We start from the raw sequence: 23,619 nt of genomic DNA, 5'->3' as shown, positions 1-23,619 counted from the left end.
CTCGCTGGCCTAAACCCTCAGAAGGCTTATGGACCTGATGGGGTCCCTCCTATTGTTCTCCGAAACTGTGCCTCCGTGCTTGCACCTTGCCTAGTCAAACTCTTTCAGCTCTGTCTGTCAACATCTACCTTTCCTTCTTGCTGGAAGTTTGCCTACATTCAACCTGTTCCTAAAAAGGGTGACCGCTCTAATCCCTCAAACTACCGTCCTATTGCTTTAATTTCCTGCTTATCTAAAGTTTTTGAATCTATCCTCAACAGGAAGATTCTTAAACATCTATCACTTCACAACCTTCTATCTGATCGCCAGTATGGGTTCCGTCAAGGCCGCTCGACTGGTGATCTTCTGGCTTTCCTTACTGAGTCTTGGTCATCCTCTTTTAGAGACTTTGGTGAAACTTTTGCTGTTGCCTTGGACATATCAAAAGCCTTTGATAGAGTCTGGCACAAAGCTTTGATTTCCAAACTACCCTCCTACGGTTTCTATCCTTCTCTCTGTAACTTCATCTCAAGTTTCCTTTCTGACCGTTCTATTGCTGCTGTGGTAGACGGTCACTGTTCTTCTCCTAAATCTATTAACAGTGGTGTTCCTCAGGGTTCTGTCCTGTCACCCACTCTCTTCTTATTATTCATTAATGATCTTCTAAAACAAACTTCTTGTCCTATCCACTCCTATGCTGATGATACCACCCTGCACTTTTCCACGTCTTTTCATAGACGTCCAACCCTTCAGGAGGTAAACATATCACGCAGGGAAGCCACAGAACGCCTGACTTCTGATCTTTCTAAAATTTCTGATTGGGGCAGAGCAAACTTGGTATTGTTCAATGCCTCAAAAACTCAATTCCTCCATCTATCAACTCGACACAATCTTCCAGACAACTATCCCCTCTTCTTCAATGACACTCAACTATCCCCCTCTTCTACACTGAACATCCTCGGTCTGTCCTTTACTTATAATCTGAACTGGAAACTTCACATCTCATCTCTAGCTAAAACAGCTTCCATGAAGTTAGGTGTTCTGAGACGTCTCCGCCAGTTTTTCTCACCCCCGCAGCTGCTAACTCTGTACAAGGGCCTTATCCGTCCATGTATGGAGTATGCTTCACATGTCTGGGGGGGTTCCACTCATACTGCTGTTCTAGACAGGGTGGAATCAAAAGCTTTTCGTCTCATCAACTCCTCTCCTCTAACTGACTGTCTTCAGCCTCTCTCTCACCGCCGCAATGTTGCATCTCTAGCTGTCTTCTACCGCTATTTTCATGCTAACTGCTCTTCTGATCTTGCTAACTGCATGCCTCCCCTCCTTCCGCGGCCTCGCTGCACAAGACTTTCTTCTTTCTCTCACTCCTATTCTGTCCACCTCTCTAACGCAAGAGTTAACCAGTATTCTCAATCATTCATCCCTTTCTCTGGTAAACTCTGGAACTCCTTGCCTGCTTCTGTATTTCCACCTTCCTATGACTTGAATTCCTTCAAGAGGGAGGTTTCAAGACACTTATCCACCAATTTTTGACCACTGCTTTGACCCTTTTAGGGACTGGCATTTCAGTGGGCATTTTTTTTATTAGATTTTTGTTGCCCTTGGCCAGTATCCTTCCTACATAAAAAAAAAAAAAAAAAAAAAAAAAATATATATATATATATATATATATATATATATATATATATATATATATATATATATATATATATATATATATATATATATATATATATATATATATATTACGAGATTGAAAGGCATTTTAAGAAAGAAATATGTAGAGATTATTAAACAAATTCCGTCGATCTTAAGGTTACAAAAAAAAAAAAAACACACAGCAATAATGAATGAGATACAGAGAAATTAAAGAGATTTGAAAGCGGCAGAAGTTTGGCATTTTTAGAAAGCTTGGTAAGTACCTAAATTTTAAGTAAGTAATTTAAGTGTGTTGTAGTAATGTAAAGTGAGATAGGGATGGAGTGAAGAGAATTATATTATTATTTTTTTTTCTTAGTGATTTAGTGAAGATTATTATTATTATTATTATTATTATTATTATTAGTTATGTTGAATATTACGAAAAAAATAAATAAATGGGCTGATTTAGTAAAGACGGTCAATTATTTTAAATACACATGATTTTAAAGAAAACGTAAATTATAAATATAATAAAAAGAAAAAAGAAAACGGATTAATTGAATGATGATATAAAAAAATGGAAATTTGATCAGATAAATAACTTAGAAAAATATAGAAACACAAATAATTTAGAAGCTTAAATTATGTCAAGAAATAAGTGGAAAAATTAAAGAAATACGAATAATTCTGAAAAATAGACGTATTTAAACAATTCAAAAATTTTTTATGAAGGAAATTATTTGAAAAAAAATATATATTGACTTGAAAATCATAAAATAGTCATAATAATAATAATAATAATAATAATAATAATAATAATAATAATAATAATAATAATAATAATAGTGAAGGAAAATAAGAAAATAAGAAAAGTGAATAATTTTGAAAGACGAATGAAGGAAAATAAAAAAGAATGAATAATTTTGAAAGACGAATGAAGGAAAATAAAAAAAAGAATGAATAATTTTGAAGGACAAATGAAGGAAAATAAAAAAAGAATGAATAATTTTGAAAGATGAATGAAGGTAAATAAAAAAAAGAATGAATAATTTTGAAAGACGAATGAAGGAAAATAAAAAAGAATGAATAATTGTGAAAGACGAAAGAAAAAAAATAAGAGTGAACAATTTTGAAAAACGAACGAAAATATAGAAAAAAATAAGTCGAGAGAAAAAAGAAGAAAATTAATAAAAAAAATAGATTAGAAAAAATACACCTGAACTTAGAAAACAAACAAACAAACAAACAAACCACGCATAATTTTCAAAACACAAAATAATTGATGTACACAAAAACAAACAAAAACAAAACAAACAACAGAAATTACTTAGTAAAATAAGAAGCTTGATAATACTTAAACCGTGTGTGTGTGTGTGCGTGTGTATGTATGTATGTATATGGGAAGCTGTAACAAACAAACAAACAAACAAACAAACAAACAAACAAACAGAGGAATTTATAGGAAGCCTGTATAACAAACACACACACAAACAAACAGGAAATACACACAAAATACTACACAGGTGTTTTTCAGGTGTGTGAATGTGTGTAGCAGGCTTGTATGGGGACACGAACACACACACACACACACACACACTGTAAAGCGTAAGTGTGTTTTTGGCAGGTGTGTGTGTGTTTGTGTGCGTAGAAGGCATATCTGACGGGCCAGGTGTGTAACTGTGTGTGTTCTGCAGGTGTGTGTGTCTGTAGAAGCTTATCTGAGGGGCCAGATGTGTTTAATCAAGTGTAGGTGTGTTCTGCAGGTGTGTAGTGTTGTGTTAGTTAGTCTTGCCCTGTTGGGTTAGCTGGCAGGTGTGGAAATGTTGGAGATTACGTATTTAGGGTGTTTTTGGGGTGTTTAAGGGTGTTTTAAGGGTGTTTGTTGCTGTGGGTGTGTGTTTCATGTTTGTTTTGTTGTTTGTTTGTTTGTTTGTTCCTGTGATTCATCAGAAACTCCCTAAAATTTACCGTAATTCAAAAAAAAACTTAAAATTTCTCGATTCACCAAAAAAAAACCCTAAAATTTCCCATAATTCACCAAAAACCTAAAATTTCCCACGATTTAGAAAAAAAAACCCTAAAATTTCCCTTAATTCACGGGGAAAAAAACCCTAAAATTTCTCATAATTCACCAAAAAACCCTAAAATTTCCCATAATTCACCAAAAAAAAACCCTAAAATTTCCCACAATCCCTTAAAAAATACTAAAAAATCTCTAAAAAACTAAATAAACCTTAAAACTCCTCAGAAAGACTTAAAACGCGTTAAAACAAACCCAAACAACCCTAAATTACCACTAAACAACTCAAAATGCCAAAAAGTCCCTTAAACGTACCTAAAACCCCTTAATGTCCCTAAAACTTCTTAAAACACCCTAAAATAACTTGAAACGCCCAAAAACGCTTCTAGAACCCTTAAACACGTCTCTAAACCCTTTTAAACATCCCTAAACCCCTTTAAACACCCTTAACCCTTAAAACACCCTTAAAACACCCCTTAAAACACCCGGAATAGCCACTCGCTCCACTATCTAGTCAGGGAACTCCCCACACCACTCACTAGTCACATCACGACCCGCGACCCGCCAGGAACCGTTGACCTGGTGACCTGATTTGACCTTGTGACCTCATATGGGGGGAGGAGGAAGAGGAGGGGGTTTACAAGATTTTTTTTTTATTTGTTTGTTTGATATATTTAAATTGTTGTTATTATTGGCTGTATAGTAGTTAAGTTTGTTTTTGTATGTATTTATTTGATTATATATTTTTTTTATTATTTTTTTTTAAGTTTTCAGTCTTTGTTTATTTATTTATTTGTTTATTTGTTTATTTACTGAAGAGCAGATGAGGGGACCTGCTTCACATGCACTATGCGGTGAGAGAGAGAGAGAGAGAGAGAGAGAGAAGGGATGACCAAGAGAGAGGGGGTGATGAAGAGAGAGAGAGAGAGAGAGAGAGAGAGAGAGAGAGAGAGAGAGGGGATGACGAAGAGAGAGAGAGGGAGATGACCAAGAGAGAGAGAGAGAGAGGGGGATGAACCAAGAGAGAGAGAGAGGGGGGGCGATGAACCAAGAGAGAGAGAGAGAGAGAGAAAGAAAGAGGAGATGACGAAGAGAGAGAGAGGGGAGGGTGAAGAAGAGAGAGAGAGAGAGAGAGAGAGAGAGAGAGAGAGAGAGAATATAACCTAACCTAACCTAACCTAACCTAACTTAACAGGGAAAGCTGGAAGATGGCACAGAATTCGACAGCAGTTACCCTCGAGGACAACCCCTGACCTTCACGCTGGGGTCAGGTCAGGTCATCCGAGGCTGGGACCAGGGACTGATTGGGTGAGTAGTGGCAGTGGTGGTGGTGTATATTAGAGAGAGAGAGAGATAATGATGTTATTTTTCCATATCTATCTCTATTTGACCTTCCTTTGTATTCCCCATGTGCTTCTGACGCCTTCACCCCACCCCGCCCCCCAAGGATGTGCGAGGGGGAGAAGAGGAAGCTTGTCATCCCCTCGGACCTCGGCTATGGAGCTTCAGGGGCGCCTCCAAAGATACCTCCCCACGCCACGCTGGTCTTCGAGGTGGAACTTGTCAAGATAGAGAGGAAAGAGGAGCTTTGAGGCTAATCTAGGGTGCGTGCAGGTGTGTGCGGGTGTGTGTGGGTGTCTGGTGGAGTGTGTGTGTCTGTGTGTCTGTCTGTGTGTGATTTTTCCCTTTCTGTAGAGATAAATGGTATCTGTGTGTGTTTGTGTGTGTCTGTGGAGTTTTAAGGGTGTCTAGAGAGTACTTAAAGGCTCCCTCACCCTTAACAAGTCTAGGGGTGTGTGTGTATGTGTGTGTGTGTTTATGGCTGGGAGAGGTCTTCAGTGTGTGTGTGTGTGTGTTTGTCTGTAAGGGTGACCAGCATAGCCAAGAGACTGCAAGGGTGTTGGAGAATGGTCAGGAAAAATTTTAAGGGTGTTTCTTTGTCACCCTGTTCAGTTTAAGGGTGTTTAATATGGTCAGGGAAAATTTTAAGGGTGTTTTTTGTCACCCTGTTCAGTTTAAGGGTGTTTAATATGGTCAGGAAAAATTTTAAGGGTGTTGCTCGTTACCCTGTTCAGTTTAAGGGGTGTTTAATATGGCCAGGAAAAATTTTAAGGGTGTTTTTTGTCACCCTGTTCAGTTTAAGGGTGTTTAATATGGTCAGGGAAAATTTTAAGGGTGTTTTTTGTCATCCTGTTCAGTTTAAGGGTTTAATATGGTCAGGAAAAATTTTAAGGGTGTTGCTCATTACCCTGTTCAGTTTAAGGGTGTTTAATATGCCCAGGAAAAATTTTAAGGGTGTTTTTTGTCACCCTGTTCAGTTTAAGGGTGTTTAATATGGCCAGAAAAAATTTTAAGGGTGTTTTTTGTCACCCTGTTCAGTTTTAGGGTGTTTAAAATGGTCAGAAATGTTTAAAGGGTGTTTTTTTTTGTCACCCTGTACAGTTTAGGGGTGTTTAATATGGCCAGGAAAAATTTTAAGGGTGTTGCTCATTACCCTGTTCAGTTTAAGGGTGTTTAATATGGCCAGGAAAAATTTTAAGGGTGTTTTTGTCACCCTGTTCAGTTTAAGGGTGTTCAAAATGGTCAGAAATGTTTAAAGGGTGTTTTTTGGTCACCCTGTTCAGTTTAAGGATGTTTAATATGGTCAGGGAAAATTTTAAGAGTGTTTTTTGTCACCTTGTGTACTTTTTAAGTGTGTGGGGGGAGTGCTAGCTGTAAGGGTGTGTGTTGTCACCCTGGCTGAGTCTTAAGGGTGTTTGTTAAGCCACCCTGTTCGATTAGTGTTAGTGTGTGTGTGTGTGTACGTGCATGTCTCACCCCAATACTTGTAATCATATTCTTTATAAATAAATTTTGTGTGTGTGTGTGTGTGTGTGTGTCAGGAACACACACACACACACACAAGAATGAGAGAGAGAGAGAGAGAGAGAGAGAGAGAGAGAGAGAGAGAGAGAGAGAGAGAGAGAGAGAGAGAGAGAGAGAGAGAGAGATGATTAACAGCTGAGAGAGAGAGAGAGAGATGATTAACAGCTGAGAGAGAGAGAGAGAGAGAGAGAGAGAGAGAGAGAGAGAGAGAGAGAGAGAGAGAGAATAACCACATCTACTACTACTGCTACTACCATTTGAAACAATAGATATACAAATAGTCTTATTAATAGTCAAGACATACACACACACAGGTGCGTGTACACAAATATTACTACAGCTCATGGCAGTGTGTGGGTGTAGTAGGACAGACACAATCAAGTTGACAAGTATTGAGATAATTATCAAATATGTATTATTATTATTATTATTATTATTATTATTATTATTACTTTTTTTTATCATTGTTATGTCTAGGGTTTAAGTCAGTCTCTCTCTCTCTCTCTCTCTCTCTCTCTCTCTCTCTCTCTCTCTCTCTCTCTCTCTCTCTCTCTCTCTCTCTCTCTCTCTCTCTCTCTCTCTGTGTGCGTGTGTGTGTGTGTGTGTGTGTGTGTGTTTTTGAGTGCAATAAAAAGTCGTACATTACATATATATAGACACACACACACACACACACACACACACACACACACACAGTATAATTAAGCTTATCTTTATACATACAGAATACTGGTCATGATCTTTATAAACTTAACCTACACACACACACACACATATGAAACTATTACTTGTAGAGAGAGAGAGAGAGAGAGAGAGAGAGAGAGACTGTGTGTGTGTGTGTGTGTGTGTGTGTGTGTGTGTGTGTTGATCTATTCTTTATTTCAAGTTGTCTTAGTAAAATATTTCAAGTTGTATCAATATTGTCAAAAAAAAAAACTTAAATAATTCAAATATGTTGTTGTTTTGTATGAATTTGTCAAAGAAAATAAATAAATAAAATAAATTCATTAAACTGAAGACCACAAATGTACTTAAGCTGAATGATAAGAGGCAAATGATTATGAAGAAATGAAAAAAGTGAGAAAAATTATGAAAAAAGACAAATATACATTAAAAAAAACTGTGTGTGTGTGCAAAATATTCCGAAAAAATGGAAAAAAAAATGAAAATTATGAAAAAAAACAAATATACTTAAAAAAAAACTTTGTGTGCAAAAGATTCCGAAAAAATGAAAAAAAAAAGAAAATTATGAAAAAAACAAACATACTTAAAAAAAAACTTTGTGTGTGTGTGTGTGTGTGTGTGAGGAAATAAAAACTTTGATAATCTTAATGAAAATATCAGTGTTTTTTTTCCTGTTTAGTTTAAGAGGTGAAAATAATTGTAGCTTTAAATTGGATATTTCTCATTCATTCACTTGTTTGTTTGTTCTGAGCCTATAGAGGAAAACTTAGGCCTATACAGGGTGGGGGAAAAGGCTAGACAAGAGAGAAATTATGCACACACACACACACACACACACACACACATACAAACTGCTAGCCTCTCTCTCTCTCTCTCTCTCTCTCTCTCTCTCTCTCTCTCTCTCTCTCTCTCTCTCTCTCTCTCTCTCTCACACACACACACACACACACACACACAAGGAGGGAAAGCAGCCATATGTAAAAATTGATGTTTTAATTGTCTTTAAGTTTAGATCAAGTTGGGAGAGACAAATTTAATAAACTTAATGCTTACTGGAAATGTAAAAACACACACACACATACACACATTCTGTTTATGTTTTGTAATGTCCTGAAGTGAATGACGCTCAAATATTAGCCATAGGAGGTAGATTAGTTTATTTGTTTTGTGTGGAGTTTTGAAGGTTTATTTTGCAGTGGTTTGGATTTTATTGAAGGAAATGCGTCGCTGTGTAGGAGTTTCTGCTACGGAATTCCTCTGATGACCGTCCTTCTTCCGACTAAAAATGAATAATTGCGATACTTTCCCTAGCCATTCAATGTGTGCAGTGGCTAAGTGGAGGGAGGATGTTGTCTTGCCCTCACTACAGTACTCGTTAGCAAGTTACTTCGTGCTTCGTTATCCCAGCCACCGTAAGTCCCATTAGTTGTCTAAGTGTTCTGGTCTCCCTGTCACTCATCAACAGAATCACGGCCTTTGGTGAACACACTGGCATTGCTAATAAGATAGGAAGCTGCCACGCGTGATTTGGAAAATAGAATGTGATGTGATGTATTCGATATTAGCTACTGTTTTTGTTTTGTAATGCAGTTTAGTACAGAGCAGAAATTCGTGTTACCAAATGGTCCAGCGTCTTATTGAGGCGCGCGGTGCAACAACGACGTAACCGTGAAATTTGAGATTTCGTGTTTTTGCCTGCTCCGTGTGGTAGAAGGGTGTAAAAGTCTCGTGGTGATATCGGCCAAGTCATATTCGACCATCTAAGCACCTGTACTAAGGCTCAAAGTCGAGCGGTAATGAGCCGGTAATGAGCCGGTAATGAGTAAGTTTTATTTTTTACGCTCGGAAAAAAATTCATAAAAAATTTATTTATGTACCAATCTTCATGAAACTTTCACCTAATACTATGTGTAATAGGCTCTAACACATTATTAACAAATGAAAACAATATCGGGAAAAAAAATTATTACCTACGGTATACGCGTTAATTAACGCGTAAGTCATCCACCCAAAATCGTCACCTATCACTTCGAAACCTACATCCCCAAACAGAACTACCCAAGACCTTTCAAATGATGTATAATACTTACTTATTTAAGGGTATCCTATTGTGCGCAATCAGTGTTTAACTTTGAGCGCGTTTTTCTCGAAACTTCCATTTCTCGGTTACGTCGTTGTTGCACCGCGCGCCTCATTTTAACTTTTATAAATTTCTAGAGATCTATTTAGGTTTTCAGAGGTATTTTCGTGACTCTAGGAAAAAAAGAATCCAGCTTTACGTGTTTCTTATGTAATTCAACTTATTACACAACAGGAATCCGTGTTATCATATCTTCCCGCGTCTTATCTGAACTTTTATCATGTTCTGGTCTGTTATTTAGGTTTTCAAAGGCATTTTCATGACTAGCACAAAAATCCATCTATTCTTGTTTGTTCTGTAATTTTTATATAACAGAAGAGAAACTTGTATCCTCAAACGATCTGGCGTCTTATCTTTCTTAATTTTTATCAGGTTCTAGTAGAAATTATGTACGTTTTTATGTTTCTGGGTAAAAAAGAAAAAATCTATCTTCCCTGTTTATTCTGTTATTCATTTAACTACAGCAAAACAAGAACAACATGCTAAAACATTCCGGTTGCGTTGCGAGAAAGTTTGTGAAGCAGAGTTGTGAAATACTGTCTGTTGCTGAATTACTGACGTGTCCTTAAGCTTCACCTATATTGTAATAGCACGTGTTTCTTGATTTCTGGCCTGGTGTTCTAGAGTGTATGGTGTCTTATATAGGGAACAGTGAGAAAGGACCTTCACTCCTCTCCCTGTGGTTCAGTGGCTGATGTCTCTTCTTATTTTTTTTCTTCTCCCTCGTCACTCGGTCAAGGAAACAGAGTCGCCCCCTTTAAAAGATAAAACCCCTCTGTAACCTGGCTTTGGTCTGTATGACATCAAATCGCTCCACTCCCTCCCTTATCCACTCTTTAAATTCCCTTACACTCTTTACCCAATCTTAATAACCCTAGGAACACTTCAGCAATATAATATCTTAAGAGTCTTCTGTGGAATCAACTGAGACAGGTTTGAATTACTTGAATCGCGCTGACACACCTTCTCCTCACACTCCGTCTCTTAAACGTCCTTTAAATTCCCCTATACTCTTTACCCAAGCTTATTAACCCCACAGATACTTTCTTACTACAATATCTTAAGTCATACGTAATCATATCAGAGGCTGAATTTTTTGAATTTCGCGCGAAAACATCCGCTCTTCACACCATCTAAATTGTGTTATACTCCTTATCCAAGCCTACTAACCCTAGGAACACTTCAGAACTACAATATCTTAATAGTATAGTGCGGAATGATGCCTTTACACGCTTCAGTTACGCTCTAATAAACTCCTTTCAATAGCGAGAAAATATGAGCTGTCAAGTGAATGGCATCCACCATCACCATGACAACGGGTCGTGAACAGCCAATCCCAGCCCGCCATTTCATCCGGGACCTCAAGATGGCCACACTGATACAATATAGTTTAATTTCCAGCCAAGATGAGAGTTAACCGAGACATATATGGTGGATAAAAAGCTCTTAAAAATATGGGTGTTCCGAGGAAAGTATACCACTAGGGAATGTGGGTTACATTAGTAATGGAGGAATATTTTGAGAGCAGACGAAACTAAAGGTACAGTTACTAGTTAGTGTTTTTGTGTGTTTGTTTATGTGTGTGTCGTGGAGGAGTGATCTGTGCCTGACCATGTGGCTGTATAATGAACCAGGCGTGAGTATTCAGCATTTGACCAAACACACTCACGCAGAGACTGTCCCTTTAAACCTTCGTCCCTTTAAACCGTACCCAAATAAACGCTTTCGATTCGCGTAGGCAGACCAGGCTAGCTCTCTCTGACCGGGCCATGTGACGTATTTTTAGTCATTATGGTCCTAGTGAGAGTAACCCGCCGGCTAGGGAGTCTAGGAGTGTTAACTGGTTATTTAACAGAGTAGAAGATGAGAGAGAGACTGGGATGTGTGATGGATGAGTGACAGGGAGAAGAAGGGTGTAATCTGTTTGACGTAAGGGTGACAGGCTGTGTGCGTCCGTGTGTACATGTATGTGGGTGGGTGTGGGTGACTGGGTGTGTGTGGTGGGTCAGTGTCCGTATGTATGTGTGTATTACCATTGTGAGACCCGCTCTGTGTGTGTGTGTGTGTGTGTGTGTGTGTGTGTGTGTGTGTGTGTGTGTAGGGAGGGAGAGACACGTGAGTAAAGAAGGGAGGATGGGGGTCAGGAAAGAGGAGGAGGAGGAAGAGGGCTGACTGGGTGAACCTCTTAAAGATAGTATTCAGAAATTACGTGTTTTCTTGGCTTCGCTGAGTCACTGTGTTAGGGAAGAGGAAGAGGAGGAGGAGGAGGAGGAGGATATAGAAGTGATATAAGCATAGGAAGGTTTTAAGTTAGTATTAAGTTAGTATTAGTATTAGTTAGTATTTTAAGTTAGTAGGTTAGGCTATGTAAGTTGAAGTGTATTAGATTGTAAGGCTAAGTAAGGTTAGGTTAGGTTAAGATAGTGTGTTAGGTTAGGTAAGTTAAGGATAGGTTAGACTAGCATAGTTTAGGTTATATTAGATGAATTTACATTAACTTGCATAGGTTAGATTAGATTAGATTAAAGTAAGATTTGGATGACATAGGTTACGTTAGATAATGTTAAGTTATAGCAGATTAATTAGGTTAGTTAAGGTAATTGAGTTAGCAAAGGTTGCATTAGGTTAAACTAGCATAAGTGAAGAAATTAAGTTAGATTAGGTGAGGAATTATTAGGTTAGATGAGAGGAGGTGAGGTTAGGTTAGGTGAGGTTTGGTTAGATTATGTTAGGTGAGGTTAGGTTAGGTTAGGTGAGGTGAGGTTTGGTTAAATTAGGTGAGGTGAGGTTTGGTTAGGTTAGGTGAGGTGAGGTTTGGTTAGATTACGTTAGTTGAGGTTAGGTTAGTTTAGGTGAGGTGAGATTAAGTTAGGTTACAGTGAGGCGTCTTGAAGTCATGAGAGACATTGGCAGGGGCGGAGGTGGTACCTTGCCAACTCCACCTGAGAGAGAGAGAGAGAGAGAGAGAGAGAGAGAGAGAGAGAGAGAGAGAGAGAGAGAGAGCAGAGGGGGGTCAGACTACTGTTTCATTTAAGGAGTCTTTAAAATTAGCTTCCCTATGTTAATGTGTTAGTTTTCATATTTATTGAGAGAGAGAGAGAGAGAGAGAGAGAGAGAGGCAATATGGTGTAAATAAAGGGACTAAAAATGTACTTCAAATGGCTTGATTCTCTCTCTCTCTCTCTCTCTCTCTCTCTCTCTCTCTCTCTCTCTCTCTCTCTCTCTCTCTCTCAATAAATATGAAAACTAACACCTTAACATAGGGAAGCCAATCTTCATCCTCATTTACTCCCGACCCCAACCATTGCTAATATAGACATCACTTTCATCCAGTTAGAAAATAAATCTTGTAAAATAACATTAGGTCTCGTCTATCATCCTCTAGTCCAGTCACCTGTTACGGACAAAAAAACTTTATGACCTTATTGCGGACATTTGTTGCGTTAATAATTGCATAATTATGGGGGATTTTAATTATCCAGTCACTCTCAAGACATCTTTATTCGTTCTACAGCCACATCCAGTCTTAGAACTGGGAAGAAATTGCAAAATGTATTCTTTTTCAATGCCAACTCTACGTCTTGTAGATGGTTATAAAGGAGACTGCATGCATTGCTTCTGATGCTTCTAATTGTTTTGTTTCACAGTGAAAGGCTTTAAGTGTAGTTGGAAAATGTCATAGGAAAAAATTGTAGTTGATATTGGATGCAAAATATCAAAGTAAGATTAGCTAAAGAATTTTTAACGTTGGGAATAGTAATCCATTTATATATATATATATATATATATATATATATATATATATATATATATATATATATATATATATATATATATATATATATATATATATATATATATATATATATATATACATACATATATATATATATATATATATATATATATATATATATATATATATATATATATATATATATATATATATATATATGGGAGTATATTTTTTGTAACAGTGTGAATGATAAGATTCCATTTTTCAGTGTTGCCACGGTGACGGTGGTGGTGGGCATGATACAGATGCGGGAGGTGGAGTTTGTGCCCGATAGAGACATGCAGCTGGACAAATTGTGTTGGTCATTGGTCAGACTGGAGTTTACATGTGTACCTCCTTCACCATCATTGGTGGACACTTCACCATGAGTGTTAGTGAAATGTGCTCTCTTTCTTACTTTATTTGTATATCAGAAAAATTTAAGGCCAGTTAGTTGTCTAGACTATAAGTTTTAAAATGAAAAAATAAATCTACATATTTTTTTAAAAGCAAACAGTTAAGGCATTGTAAAGTAAAAGTCAAAATATATTTTGGTTATTATTTTTTTTTGCAATCAATTACTTTCATGTATAATGAAATAAATACATTTATCAAACTTAATATCATATTTAATAACAGCTAGAGGTACCAATTTGCAGATGTCTATGGAAAATTTGTATGATAATCTTGTGGCCAACAAAAAAGGATACAATGAATGATGACTTATTATTGTAAGAAATCTTTCAGAGTTGTTGTTGTGTACTTCCACATTCCATGGAGACAGCTTTTTCCTTCACTTTTCAGCATTTAAAAATGTGATAATTTCAACAGGATGCTTGAGCTGTCACGGTGCTGCTGCTGCTGTCTGCCATCATCACCCTGACACAGACCACCCTGCAGACCACCTTCATCCTGGGTGCCACACGTCACTGCTGCTACAACTCAGAGCAACTGGAGCGCAAGCCAGGAAGGGAGATGGTAACTCCTCACTTAATTTGTTGTTTATTTGAGGGCCTAATGACAGACACATAATGGAATGAGTATTTGTGAATGTTTGTTTATATCTAGATACAGCATTCACATATCTTTTAAGTGCCACCTTCCAAAAACAATGTCAGCCAGAAAAATAACTGATGAATCTAATTACATTTCAAGTCAAAAAGTTTTCCTTTAACCACTTTGCTCCAGATGCTTAAAAACATGCGTTGCTCACATACATGGTGTCACGTAGGCTCGTGAGTGGTAACTTATCTAATTTCTAATAATTTCTAATATAATTTCTGTGTGTGTGTGTGTGTGTGTGTGTGTGTGTGTGTGTGTGTGTGTGTGTGTGTGTGTGTGTGTGTGTGTGTGTTTTATGTATGAGTGACACTGGCCAAGGGCAACAAAAATCCAATAAAAAAAATATGCCCACTGAAATGGCAGTCCCATAAAAAGGGTCAAAGCAGTGGTCAAAAGTTGATGAATAAGTGTCTTGAAACCTCCCTCTTGAAGGAATTCAAGTCATAGGAAGGTGGAAATACAGAAGCAGGCAGGGAGTTCCAGAGTTTACCAGAGAATGGGATGAATGATTGAGAATACTTGTTAACTCTTGCATTAGAGAAGTGGACAGAATAGGGGTGAGAGAAAGAAGAAAATCTTGTGCAGCGAGGCCGTGGAAGGAGGGGAGGCATGCAGTTAGCAAGATCAGAAGAGCAGTTAGCATGAAAATAGCGGTAGAAGACAGCTAGAGATGCAACATTGCGCTGGTGAGAGAGAGGCTGAAGACAGTCAGTTATGTTTGTGTGTGTGTGTGTGTGTGTGTGTGTGTGTGTGTGTGTGTGTGTGTGTGTGTGTGTGTGTGTGTGTGTGTGTGCGCTGATGCAGCTGAGAAGGTTGCCTTATGATAATTATTGACAAATGAAGGTAATAGATGCGCATGTCATTACTACTTTTATAAGTGTGTGTGTATGTGTGTGTGTGTTATGTACACACACACACACACACACAAAGAGAAGTAATAGACACGCATCCTTTACCTTCATTCATCAATAATTGTCATAAGACGACCTTCCAAGCTGCATCATTACACACACACACACACACACTTACACACCACGTAGTGTAGTGGTTAGCACGCTCGGCTCACAACCAAGAAGGCCCAGGTTCGAATCCCGGGCACGGTGAGGCAGATGGACAAGCCTCTTAATGTGTAGCCCCAGTTCACCTAGCTGCAACGAGGTACAGGAGGTAACCCGAGGTGATGTGACTTCGCTGCCCCAGTGTGTGGTGTGTCATTGGCCTCAGTCCTACCCAAAGATCAGTCACCATGAGCTCTGAGCTCTTACACACACACACACACACACACACACACACACACACACACACACACACACACACACACACACACACACACACACACACACACACACACACACACACACACACACACACACACACACACACACACACACACACACACACAGAGAGAGAGAGAGAGAGAGAGAGAGAGAGAGAGAGCAAAATGGCAATGAATGAAACAGGGAGGAGGGGGAACTGTGTGTGAATGAAAACATCATCTACGTGAAACATTTGATTGATTATAAAGCACATGTGCATCATATATAGTCATGAATGTGGAGGAACAGCGGAGTGAGTGATCAACCACAGAAAGGAGGAGAGAGTTGGACATGCGGAGAGAATGGAAGGGGAACAATTTGAGAAGATAAGCATGCAAATATATAAATGTAAGGTGGAATAACAGTGTTTGGTGGGAAGATGAAAGAGAGATGTCTGTTTATGAAGCAAAATGGTTGTGCAAGAGAGGAATGATTGGAAAACCATTCCCACCAAAGCCAACAGACCTTACACCATATTTTTACAAACCACAGCATCTCTATTCATCCATTCTGTGTGTCTTCTCTTCTCTCTCTCTCTCCACTCTTAATGCTGTTGTGGGTCTCTGGGCTGGAGTACATCAGAGAAAGATTGACACAGACTTATATATGAGAGGATGTTGTCTGTAACTATGCTATGGGAACATTGCAAGTTTGTGGGCTGTAGTCAATGAATAAGTGTGTCCTCTATAGCATACTTAAAAACCACACTCTCACATGGAAATCAATCTCTCTCTCTCTCTCTCTCTCTCTCTCTCTCTCTCTCTCTCTCTCTCTCTCTCTCTCTCTCTCTCTCTCTCTCTCTCTCTCTCTCTCTCTCTCTCTCTCTCTCTCTCTCTCTCTCTCTCTCTCTCTCTCTCTCTCTCTCAATAAATATGAAAACTAACACATTAACATAGGGAAGGTAATCTTGGTCCTCATTTACTCCCAATCCCAACCATTGCTAATATAGATGCCACTTTCATCCAGTTACAAAATAAATCTTGTAAAATAACATTAGGTCTCGTCTATCATCCTCTAGTCCAGTCACCCGCTACGGACAAAAAACTTTATGACCTTATTGTGGACATTTGTTGCGTTAATAATTGCATAATTATGGGGGATTTTAATTATCCAGTCACTCTCAAGACATCTTTATTTGTTCTACAGCCACATCCAGTGTTAGAACTGGGAAGAAATTGCAAAATGCCAACTTTACATCTTGTAGATGGTTATAAAGGAGCATGCATTGCTTCTGATGCTGCTAATTGTTTTGTTTCACAGTGAAAGGCTTTAAATGTAGTTGGAAAATATCATAGGAAAAAATTGTAGTTAATATTGGATGCAAAATATCAAAGTAAGATTAGCTAAAGAATTTTTAATGTTGGGAATAGTAATCCATATATATATATATATATATATATATATATATATATATATATATATATATATATATATATATATATATATATATATATATATATATATATATATATATATATATATATATATATATGGGAGTACATTTTTTGTAACGGTGTGAATGATAAGATTCCACTTTTCAGTGTTGCCACGGTGACGGTGGTGGTGGGCATGACACAGATGCAGGAGGTGGAGTTTGTGCCCGATGGAGACATGCAGCTGGACAAATTGTGTTGGTCATTGGTCAGACTGGAGTTTACATGTGTACCTCCTTCACCATCATTGGTGGACACTTCACCTTGAGTGTTAGTGAAATGTGCTCTCTTTGTTACTTTATTTGTATATCAGAAAAATTTAAGACCAGTTAGTTGTCTAGACTATAAGTTTTAAAATGAGAAAATAAATCTACATAATTTTTTAAAAGCAAACAGTTAAGGCATTGTAAAGTAAAAGTCAAAATATATTTTGGTTATTATTTTTTTTTTGCAATCAACAACTTTCATGTATAATGAAATAAATACATTCATCAAACTTAATATCATATTTAATAACAGCTAGAGATACCAATTTGCAGATGTCTGGAAAATTTGTATGATAATCTTGTGGCCAACAAGAAAGGATACAATGAATGATGACTTATTATTGCAAGAAATCTTTGAGAGTTGTTGTTGTGTACTTCCACATTCCATGGAGACAGGTTTTTCCTTCACTTTTCACCATTTAAAAAGTGATAATTTCAACAGGATGCTTGAGCTGTCATGGTGCTGCTGCTGCTGTTGTCTGCCATCATCCCCCTGACACAGACCACCCTGCAGACCACCTTCATCCTGGGTGCCACACGTCACTGCTGCTACAACTCAGAGCAACTGGAGCGCAAACCAGGAAGGGAAATGGTAACTTCTCACTTAATTTGTTGTTTATTTGAGGGCCTAATGACAGACACATAATGGAATGAGTATTTGTGAATGTCTGTTTATATCTAGATACAGCATTCACATATCTTTTAAGTGCCACCTTCCAAAAACAATGTCAGCCAGAAAAAAATAAGTGATCAATCTAATTACATTTCAAGTCAAAAAGTTTTCCTTTAACCACTTTGCTCCAGATGCTTAAAAACATGCGTTGCTCACATACATGGCGTCACGTAGGCTCGTGAGTGGTAACTTATCTAATTTCTAATAATTTCTAATATAATTTGTGTGTGTGTGTGTGTGTGTGTGTGTGTGTGTTTTATGTATGAGTGACACTGGCCAAGGGCAACAAAAATCCAATAAAAAAAATATGCCCACTAAAATGGCAGTCCCATAAAAAGGGTCAAAGCAGTGGTCAAAAGTTGATGAATAAGTGTCTTGAAACCTCCCTCTTGAAGGAATTCAAGTCATAGGAAGGTGGAAATACAGAAGCAGGCAGGGAGTTCCAGAGTTTACCAGAGAAAGGGATGAATGATTGAGAATACTTGTTAACTCTTGCTTTAGAGAAGTGGACAGAATAGGGGTGAGAGAAAGAAGAAAATCTTGTGCAGCGAGGCCATGGAAGGAGGGGAGGCATGCAGTTAGCAAGATCAGAAGAGCAGTTAGCATGAAAATAGCGGTAGAAGACAGCTAGATATGCAACATTGCGGCGGTGAGAGAGAGGCTGAAGACAGTCAGTTATGTTTGTGTGTGTGTGTGTGTGTGTGTGTGTGTGTGTGTGTGTGTGTGTGTGTGTGTGTGTGTGTGTGTGTGTGTGTGTGTGTGTGTGTGTGCGCTGATGCAGCTGAGAAGGTTGCCTTATGATAATTATTGACAAATGAAGGTAATGGATGCGCATGTCATTACTACTTTTTAAATGTGTGTGTGTATGTGTGTGTGTGTTATGTACACACACACACACACACACACACACACACACACACACACACACACACACACACACACACACACACACACACACACAAAGAGAAGTAATAGACACGCATCCTTTACCTTCATTCATCAATAATTGTCATAAGACGACCTTCCCAGCTGCATCATTACACACACACACACACACTTACACACCACGTAGTGTAGTGGTTAGCACGCTCGGCTCACAACCAAGAAGGCCCAGGTTCGAATCCCGGGCACGGTGAGGCAGATGGACAAGCCTCTTAATGTGTAGCCCCAGTTCACCTAGCTGCAATGAGGTACAGGATGTAACCCGAGGTGATGTGGCTTCGCTGCCCCGGTGTGTGGTGTGTCATTGGCCTCAGTCCTACCCAAAGATCAGTCACCATGAGCTCTGAGCTCTTACACACACACACACACACACACACACACACACACACACACACACACACACACACACACACACACACACACAGAGAGAGAGAGAGAGAGAGAGAGAGAGAGAGAGAGAGAGAGAGAGAGAGAGAGAGAGAGTGAGAGAGAGAGAGAGAGAGAGAGAGAGAGCAAAATGGCAATGAATGAAACAGGGAGGAGGGGGAACTGTGTGCGAATGAAAACATCATCTACGTGAAACATTTGATTGATTATAAAGCACATGTGCATCATATATAGTCATGAATGTGGAGGAACAGCAGAGTGAGTGATCAACCACAGAAAGGAGAGAGTCGGACATGCGGAGAGAATGGAAGGGGAACAATTTGAGAAGATAAGCATGCAAATACATAAATATAAGGTGGAATAGCAGTGTTTGGTGGGAAGATGAAAGAGAGATGCCTGTTTATGAAGCAAAATGGTTGTGCAAGAGAGGAAAGATTGGAAAACCATTCCCACCAAAGCCAACAGACCTTACACCATATTTTTACAAACCACAGCATCTCTATTCATCCATTCTGTGTGTCTTCTATTTTTTTCTCCATGCTTACTCTGTTGTGGGTCTCTGGACTGGAGTACATCAGAGAAAGTTGACACAGACTTGTATATAAGAGGATGTTGTCTGTAACTAATGCTATGGGGACATATTGCAAGTCTGTGGGATGTAGTGAATGAATAAGTGTGTCCTCTATAGCATACTTAAAAACCACACACACACACACACACACACACACACACACACACACACACACACACACACACACACACACACACACACACACACACACCGCATGCACCCACCCACACACCCACACACACACCCACACACACACCCACACCCACACACACACACACACACACACACACACACACCCACACACACACACACACACACACACACACACACACACACACACACACACACACACACACACACACACACACACACACACACACACACACACTATTTCCTAACCCTTGCCTGAAACAAATTAAAAACTTTTATCCTTCTCCAATCACATTTTAATTTTCTACTTACAGTCACAATCCCACAGTATATGTAGTTAATTTCAACTTTACTTTCAGGTTACCTTCTTGTTGATGTGCAATCTTGCTATGTGGGCGATGAACACCTCTGAGACATCACGAGCAGATGCCCATCCAGCACAGCTCAACTTGTATGGAATCTGGACCTGGACCATCATATCAATGCCACTGGCTTTGATATGTGTTTGATATGGCTTCTATTGCTTTCAAGTGACCATCTGCCTCTGTGAAATATGGAAGATCTTACAAGCTCAAGCATGAGTATTAAGCAAGTTATAGGAATGCTAGTATGAGTGTGGTGTGTCTGAATTAGCTGTCAGAGTATTGTAAATATTATTACTTAGTCTTCCCAGTTATGAAATTAAGAACAGTTGTGAAGTTTGCTTTAAAACCCTTCATTAACTTTGCCACAAAACACTTTTACATGTTATCAAAAGTGTGTAACTGTTATGATGTGTGCATATATATCATTACTACAGAAGAATCTGGAATTTCCCCTCAGATTACTTTAATGAATGAAGCTTGAGTTCACAGATGTGTGGTTTGTAAATTTCACCTGTATTCTCTCCTCTATGGCAGTCTGTTCTGGCAAAGTTTCATTTGTCAAAAGCATTACAGTTTGTAAATGATGTGTCTTCATATGCCTTCACTAGCAATTATGAATTACATTGTGGTCATGGATTTTGTTCTTTTAATACAGTTGCCTCAAGATATTCTGAGCTTTACAATGCTGTCTTTAGTACACTGCAAGAAAATACAGAAATTTCATGTGGCAACATTTATTTTTAAAACATTATTTATTACTTTTAAAAATAGCAATGTGGGGCTTCCTTAATGCAAATAGTCTTGCCCCAAAAAACTTGTGATGTCAGACACTAACTTCTCTTAACACAGCACAACCAAAACCACTCAAAATTATACATTAATTTTTTTTATAGAGCAACATGTGTGGAAAGTGCTACCAGAAATATTTGCATAACAAATATTTGGTTCTGGACCTTAGCACTTATACAGTACTGCACTAACTTACACACAAGGTTAATTAATGATGTAATACTCAGGTGAAGCTGGATTTTCAAAAGACTGATCAATATTTTTTCCCAGATGTCATTTTTATGCAGCTGACTGAAGGAGAAAACACTGCAAAGCTCACAGTATTCTTCTTAAATCTTACTAAAATGTATGCGCATCACTTTCTGATTTCACCCCAATGGCACACAAACCAAAATTCATGGGTATGGAGATGGCTGGACTACTTCCTGTGGCCACCCCTGTTATATCTTAATTTCCCACTGTCTTTCCTGTGTGCTGGTTAAGCTACTCACTGCTGAAGTCCCTGGAAACTAGGTAGAATAATTTAGAATGACATGGTTAAGTTAATGCTGATAAAATCTCATTTGTAATATTCAGGAAGATTGAATTATTCTTCCTCTGTTGAAGCAAATGATATAACATTGACTAGAAGCTTTCACAATATTTATAAGCTTTCTTGTATCAGAGATCTTTTGAAAATCCAACCATTAATTTGTAAATACTTGTATAGTGTAGCTGGCATGAGGGTTGCAGTCTTCATTATTTACTAGTGGACAAGCAACAAGTGATGGTGTGGCTCTGAGCCACTGTAGTAGGGATGTTATGGTCAAACCTCCATACATTACTGTCTCTATCCAGTATGAGACCGGTGTTCAAGAAGCACAAGCATGTGCTGAATAACAAGAAGCCGGCGTGGCTCAAGAGGAAGAGTGAGTAGGACGAGAAAAAACAGAACAAATAAATCCCCTACACGTGTTGTCTCCATTGACACAAGCCATGAAAAGCTTGTCCATCTCTGAGTGCTAAGGAGCAGTGTGTTCAACTGATGATGTGGAAACTTGAGACAGCCAATCATTTAATGGACTTTAGTAGGTTTTGTCACCAGTCTTCTGTGTGTCACTCACTACATTTTGAAATTTTTACTTGTTCTATTTAATTTTGTGTGTATGTACACAATGTTTATGGTCAATAAACTATTTATAAAAACTATTTATCTGTGTAAGATAAAAGCAGTTATTATTATTATTATTATTATTATTATTATTATTATTATTATTATTATTATTATTATTATTACATATTTTCTTTGTATTTAAATATTATTATTATTATTATTATTATTATTATTATTATTATTATTATTATTATTATTACATTTTCCTTGTATTTAAATATTATTATTATTATTATTATTATTACATATTTTCCTTGTATTTAAATATTATTATTATTATTATTATTATTATTATTATTATTATTATTATTACATATTTTCCTTGTATTTAAATATTATTATTATTATTATTATTATTATTATTATTATTATTATTATTACATATTTTCCTTGTATTTAAATATTATTATTATTATTATTATTATTGTTATTATTATTATTATCATGCATTTTCTTGTATATAAATAAAATACTGTAACTGATTTTTTTTTTTTTTTATCCATTTAGACACTCTCTCTCTCTCTCTCTCTCTCTCTCTCTCTCTCTCTCTCTCTCTCTCTCTCTCTCTCGCTCTCACTCGAATAAAATGACTGGTGAGGAACTCATTAAAGTGCTAAAAATTCCATTAAACTACGAGAAATAAGACGAATAATTATTATTTACCTAATAACACAAACAAGGAATAATAAACAAAACTTAAGCCAGAAAACACGAAAAGATAAAACTATCATATCAAGAAATACGTAGTTTTAAAAAATCATGAATATCAAATAAATAGCTCACATATAATCAATAAACACGTAAGGAACAGTAAATAAACAATTAAGCCCCTTCATTGCAAGGGCCAGAGTCGGAAAGTAAAAAAAAAAAAAAAAAAAAAAAAAAAAACTAAAGTACCGAGACTAAAACATAGGGAATTAGACAAATGACAATTAATAAGCACATAAGGAATAATGAATAAACAAAAATTAAGCCAGGAAGACTATTATAATTATTGCAAGGAGATAGAGATAAATATGTACGTGTATGTGAATTCGAGGTTAAAATGCTCAAATCTAGCCAATAGCACGACAATAGCAGGACATAAGTGAAGGTGTTCCTCAAGGCAGGGAAGGTGGGGGGAGGGGGGTTGGCTATAAACTATTGGGGGGATAACAGTTCCAATGACTATTAAGTAATGACGCATCCAGTTTGGCGTGTGTGTATTTTTCGCGTTGTGATAATTTAAAGGTTTTCTCGCGTTTTTATTTTGATTTATTGATTTATTTTATTTATTTATTCATTTATTTTGGCAGGTGTTATATTTGTTGAGTGTTTTAAGTATAACTGAGGCTCATTGCATCAAAACTCCATCCATAACCTTCGTGGGACGGTTCAATTTGGCAAGGTTTTTTTTCGCATTTTG

The 23,619-nt window shown here is 37.6% G+C and overlaps 1 protein-coding gene and 1 pseudogene across 5 annotated transcripts; both read left to right on the top strand.

Annotated features, from left to right (window-relative positions):
- Positions 1-6,062, top strand: part of LOC135097192 (uncharacterized) — a 23,781-nt pseudogene extending 17,719 nt beyond the window's left edge.
- Positions 6,063-10,690: 4,628 nt separating this feature from the next.
- LOC135097825 (proton channel OtopLc-like) lies at positions 10,691-22,197 on the top strand. 5 transcript variants are annotated; one of them, XM_063999902.1, is made up of 6 exons: positions 10,691-10,872; positions 13,337-13,498; positions 13,939-14,085; positions 17,027-17,188; positions 17,627-17,776; positions 20,267-22,197. In XM_063999902.1, exons 5-6 carry the CDS (start codon positions 17,642-17,644, stop codon positions 20,414-20,416), a joined length of 285 nt encoding a protein of 94 aa, XP_063855972.1. In that variant the 5' UTR covers positions 10,691-10,872; positions 13,337-13,498; positions 13,939-14,085; positions 17,027-17,188; positions 17,627-17,641; the 3' UTR covers positions 20,417-22,197. The 5 variants fall into 5 exon arrangements, 4 of the variants coding, with proteins under 4 accessions (XP_063855972.1, XP_063855970.1, XP_063855974.1 ...); XM_063999900.1 differs by lacking the exon at positions 10,691-10,872 and adding an exon at positions 10,874-10,968; XM_063999904.1 differs by lacking the exon at positions 10,691-10,872 and adding an exon at positions 11,141-11,175.
- The last annotated feature ends 1,422 nt before the right edge of the window (positions 22,198-23,619 follow it).

The sequence above is a fragment of the Scylla paramamosain genome, chromosome 4 (genome assembly GCF_035594125.1).
Source record: "Scylla paramamosain isolate STU-SP2022 chromosome 4, ASM3559412v1, whole genome shotgun sequence".
Classification (NCBI taxonomy): domain Eukaryota; kingdom Metazoa; phylum Arthropoda; class Malacostraca; order Decapoda; family Portunidae; genus Scylla; species Scylla paramamosain.
This window is presented reverse-complemented; position numbering and strand designations above follow the sequence as displayed.

Bases quoted from the DNA above. Each gene is read 5' to 3' on its own strand.
- LOC135097825 (XM_063999902.1), top strand. From the start codon at position 17,642: ATGGTGCTGCTGCTGCTGTTGTCTGCCATCATCCCCCTGACACAGACC. The intron at 17,777-20,266 runs GTAACTTCTCAC...CTTTACTTTCAG, and splicing joins GCAAACCAGGAAGGGAAATG to GTTACCTTCTTGTTGATGTG.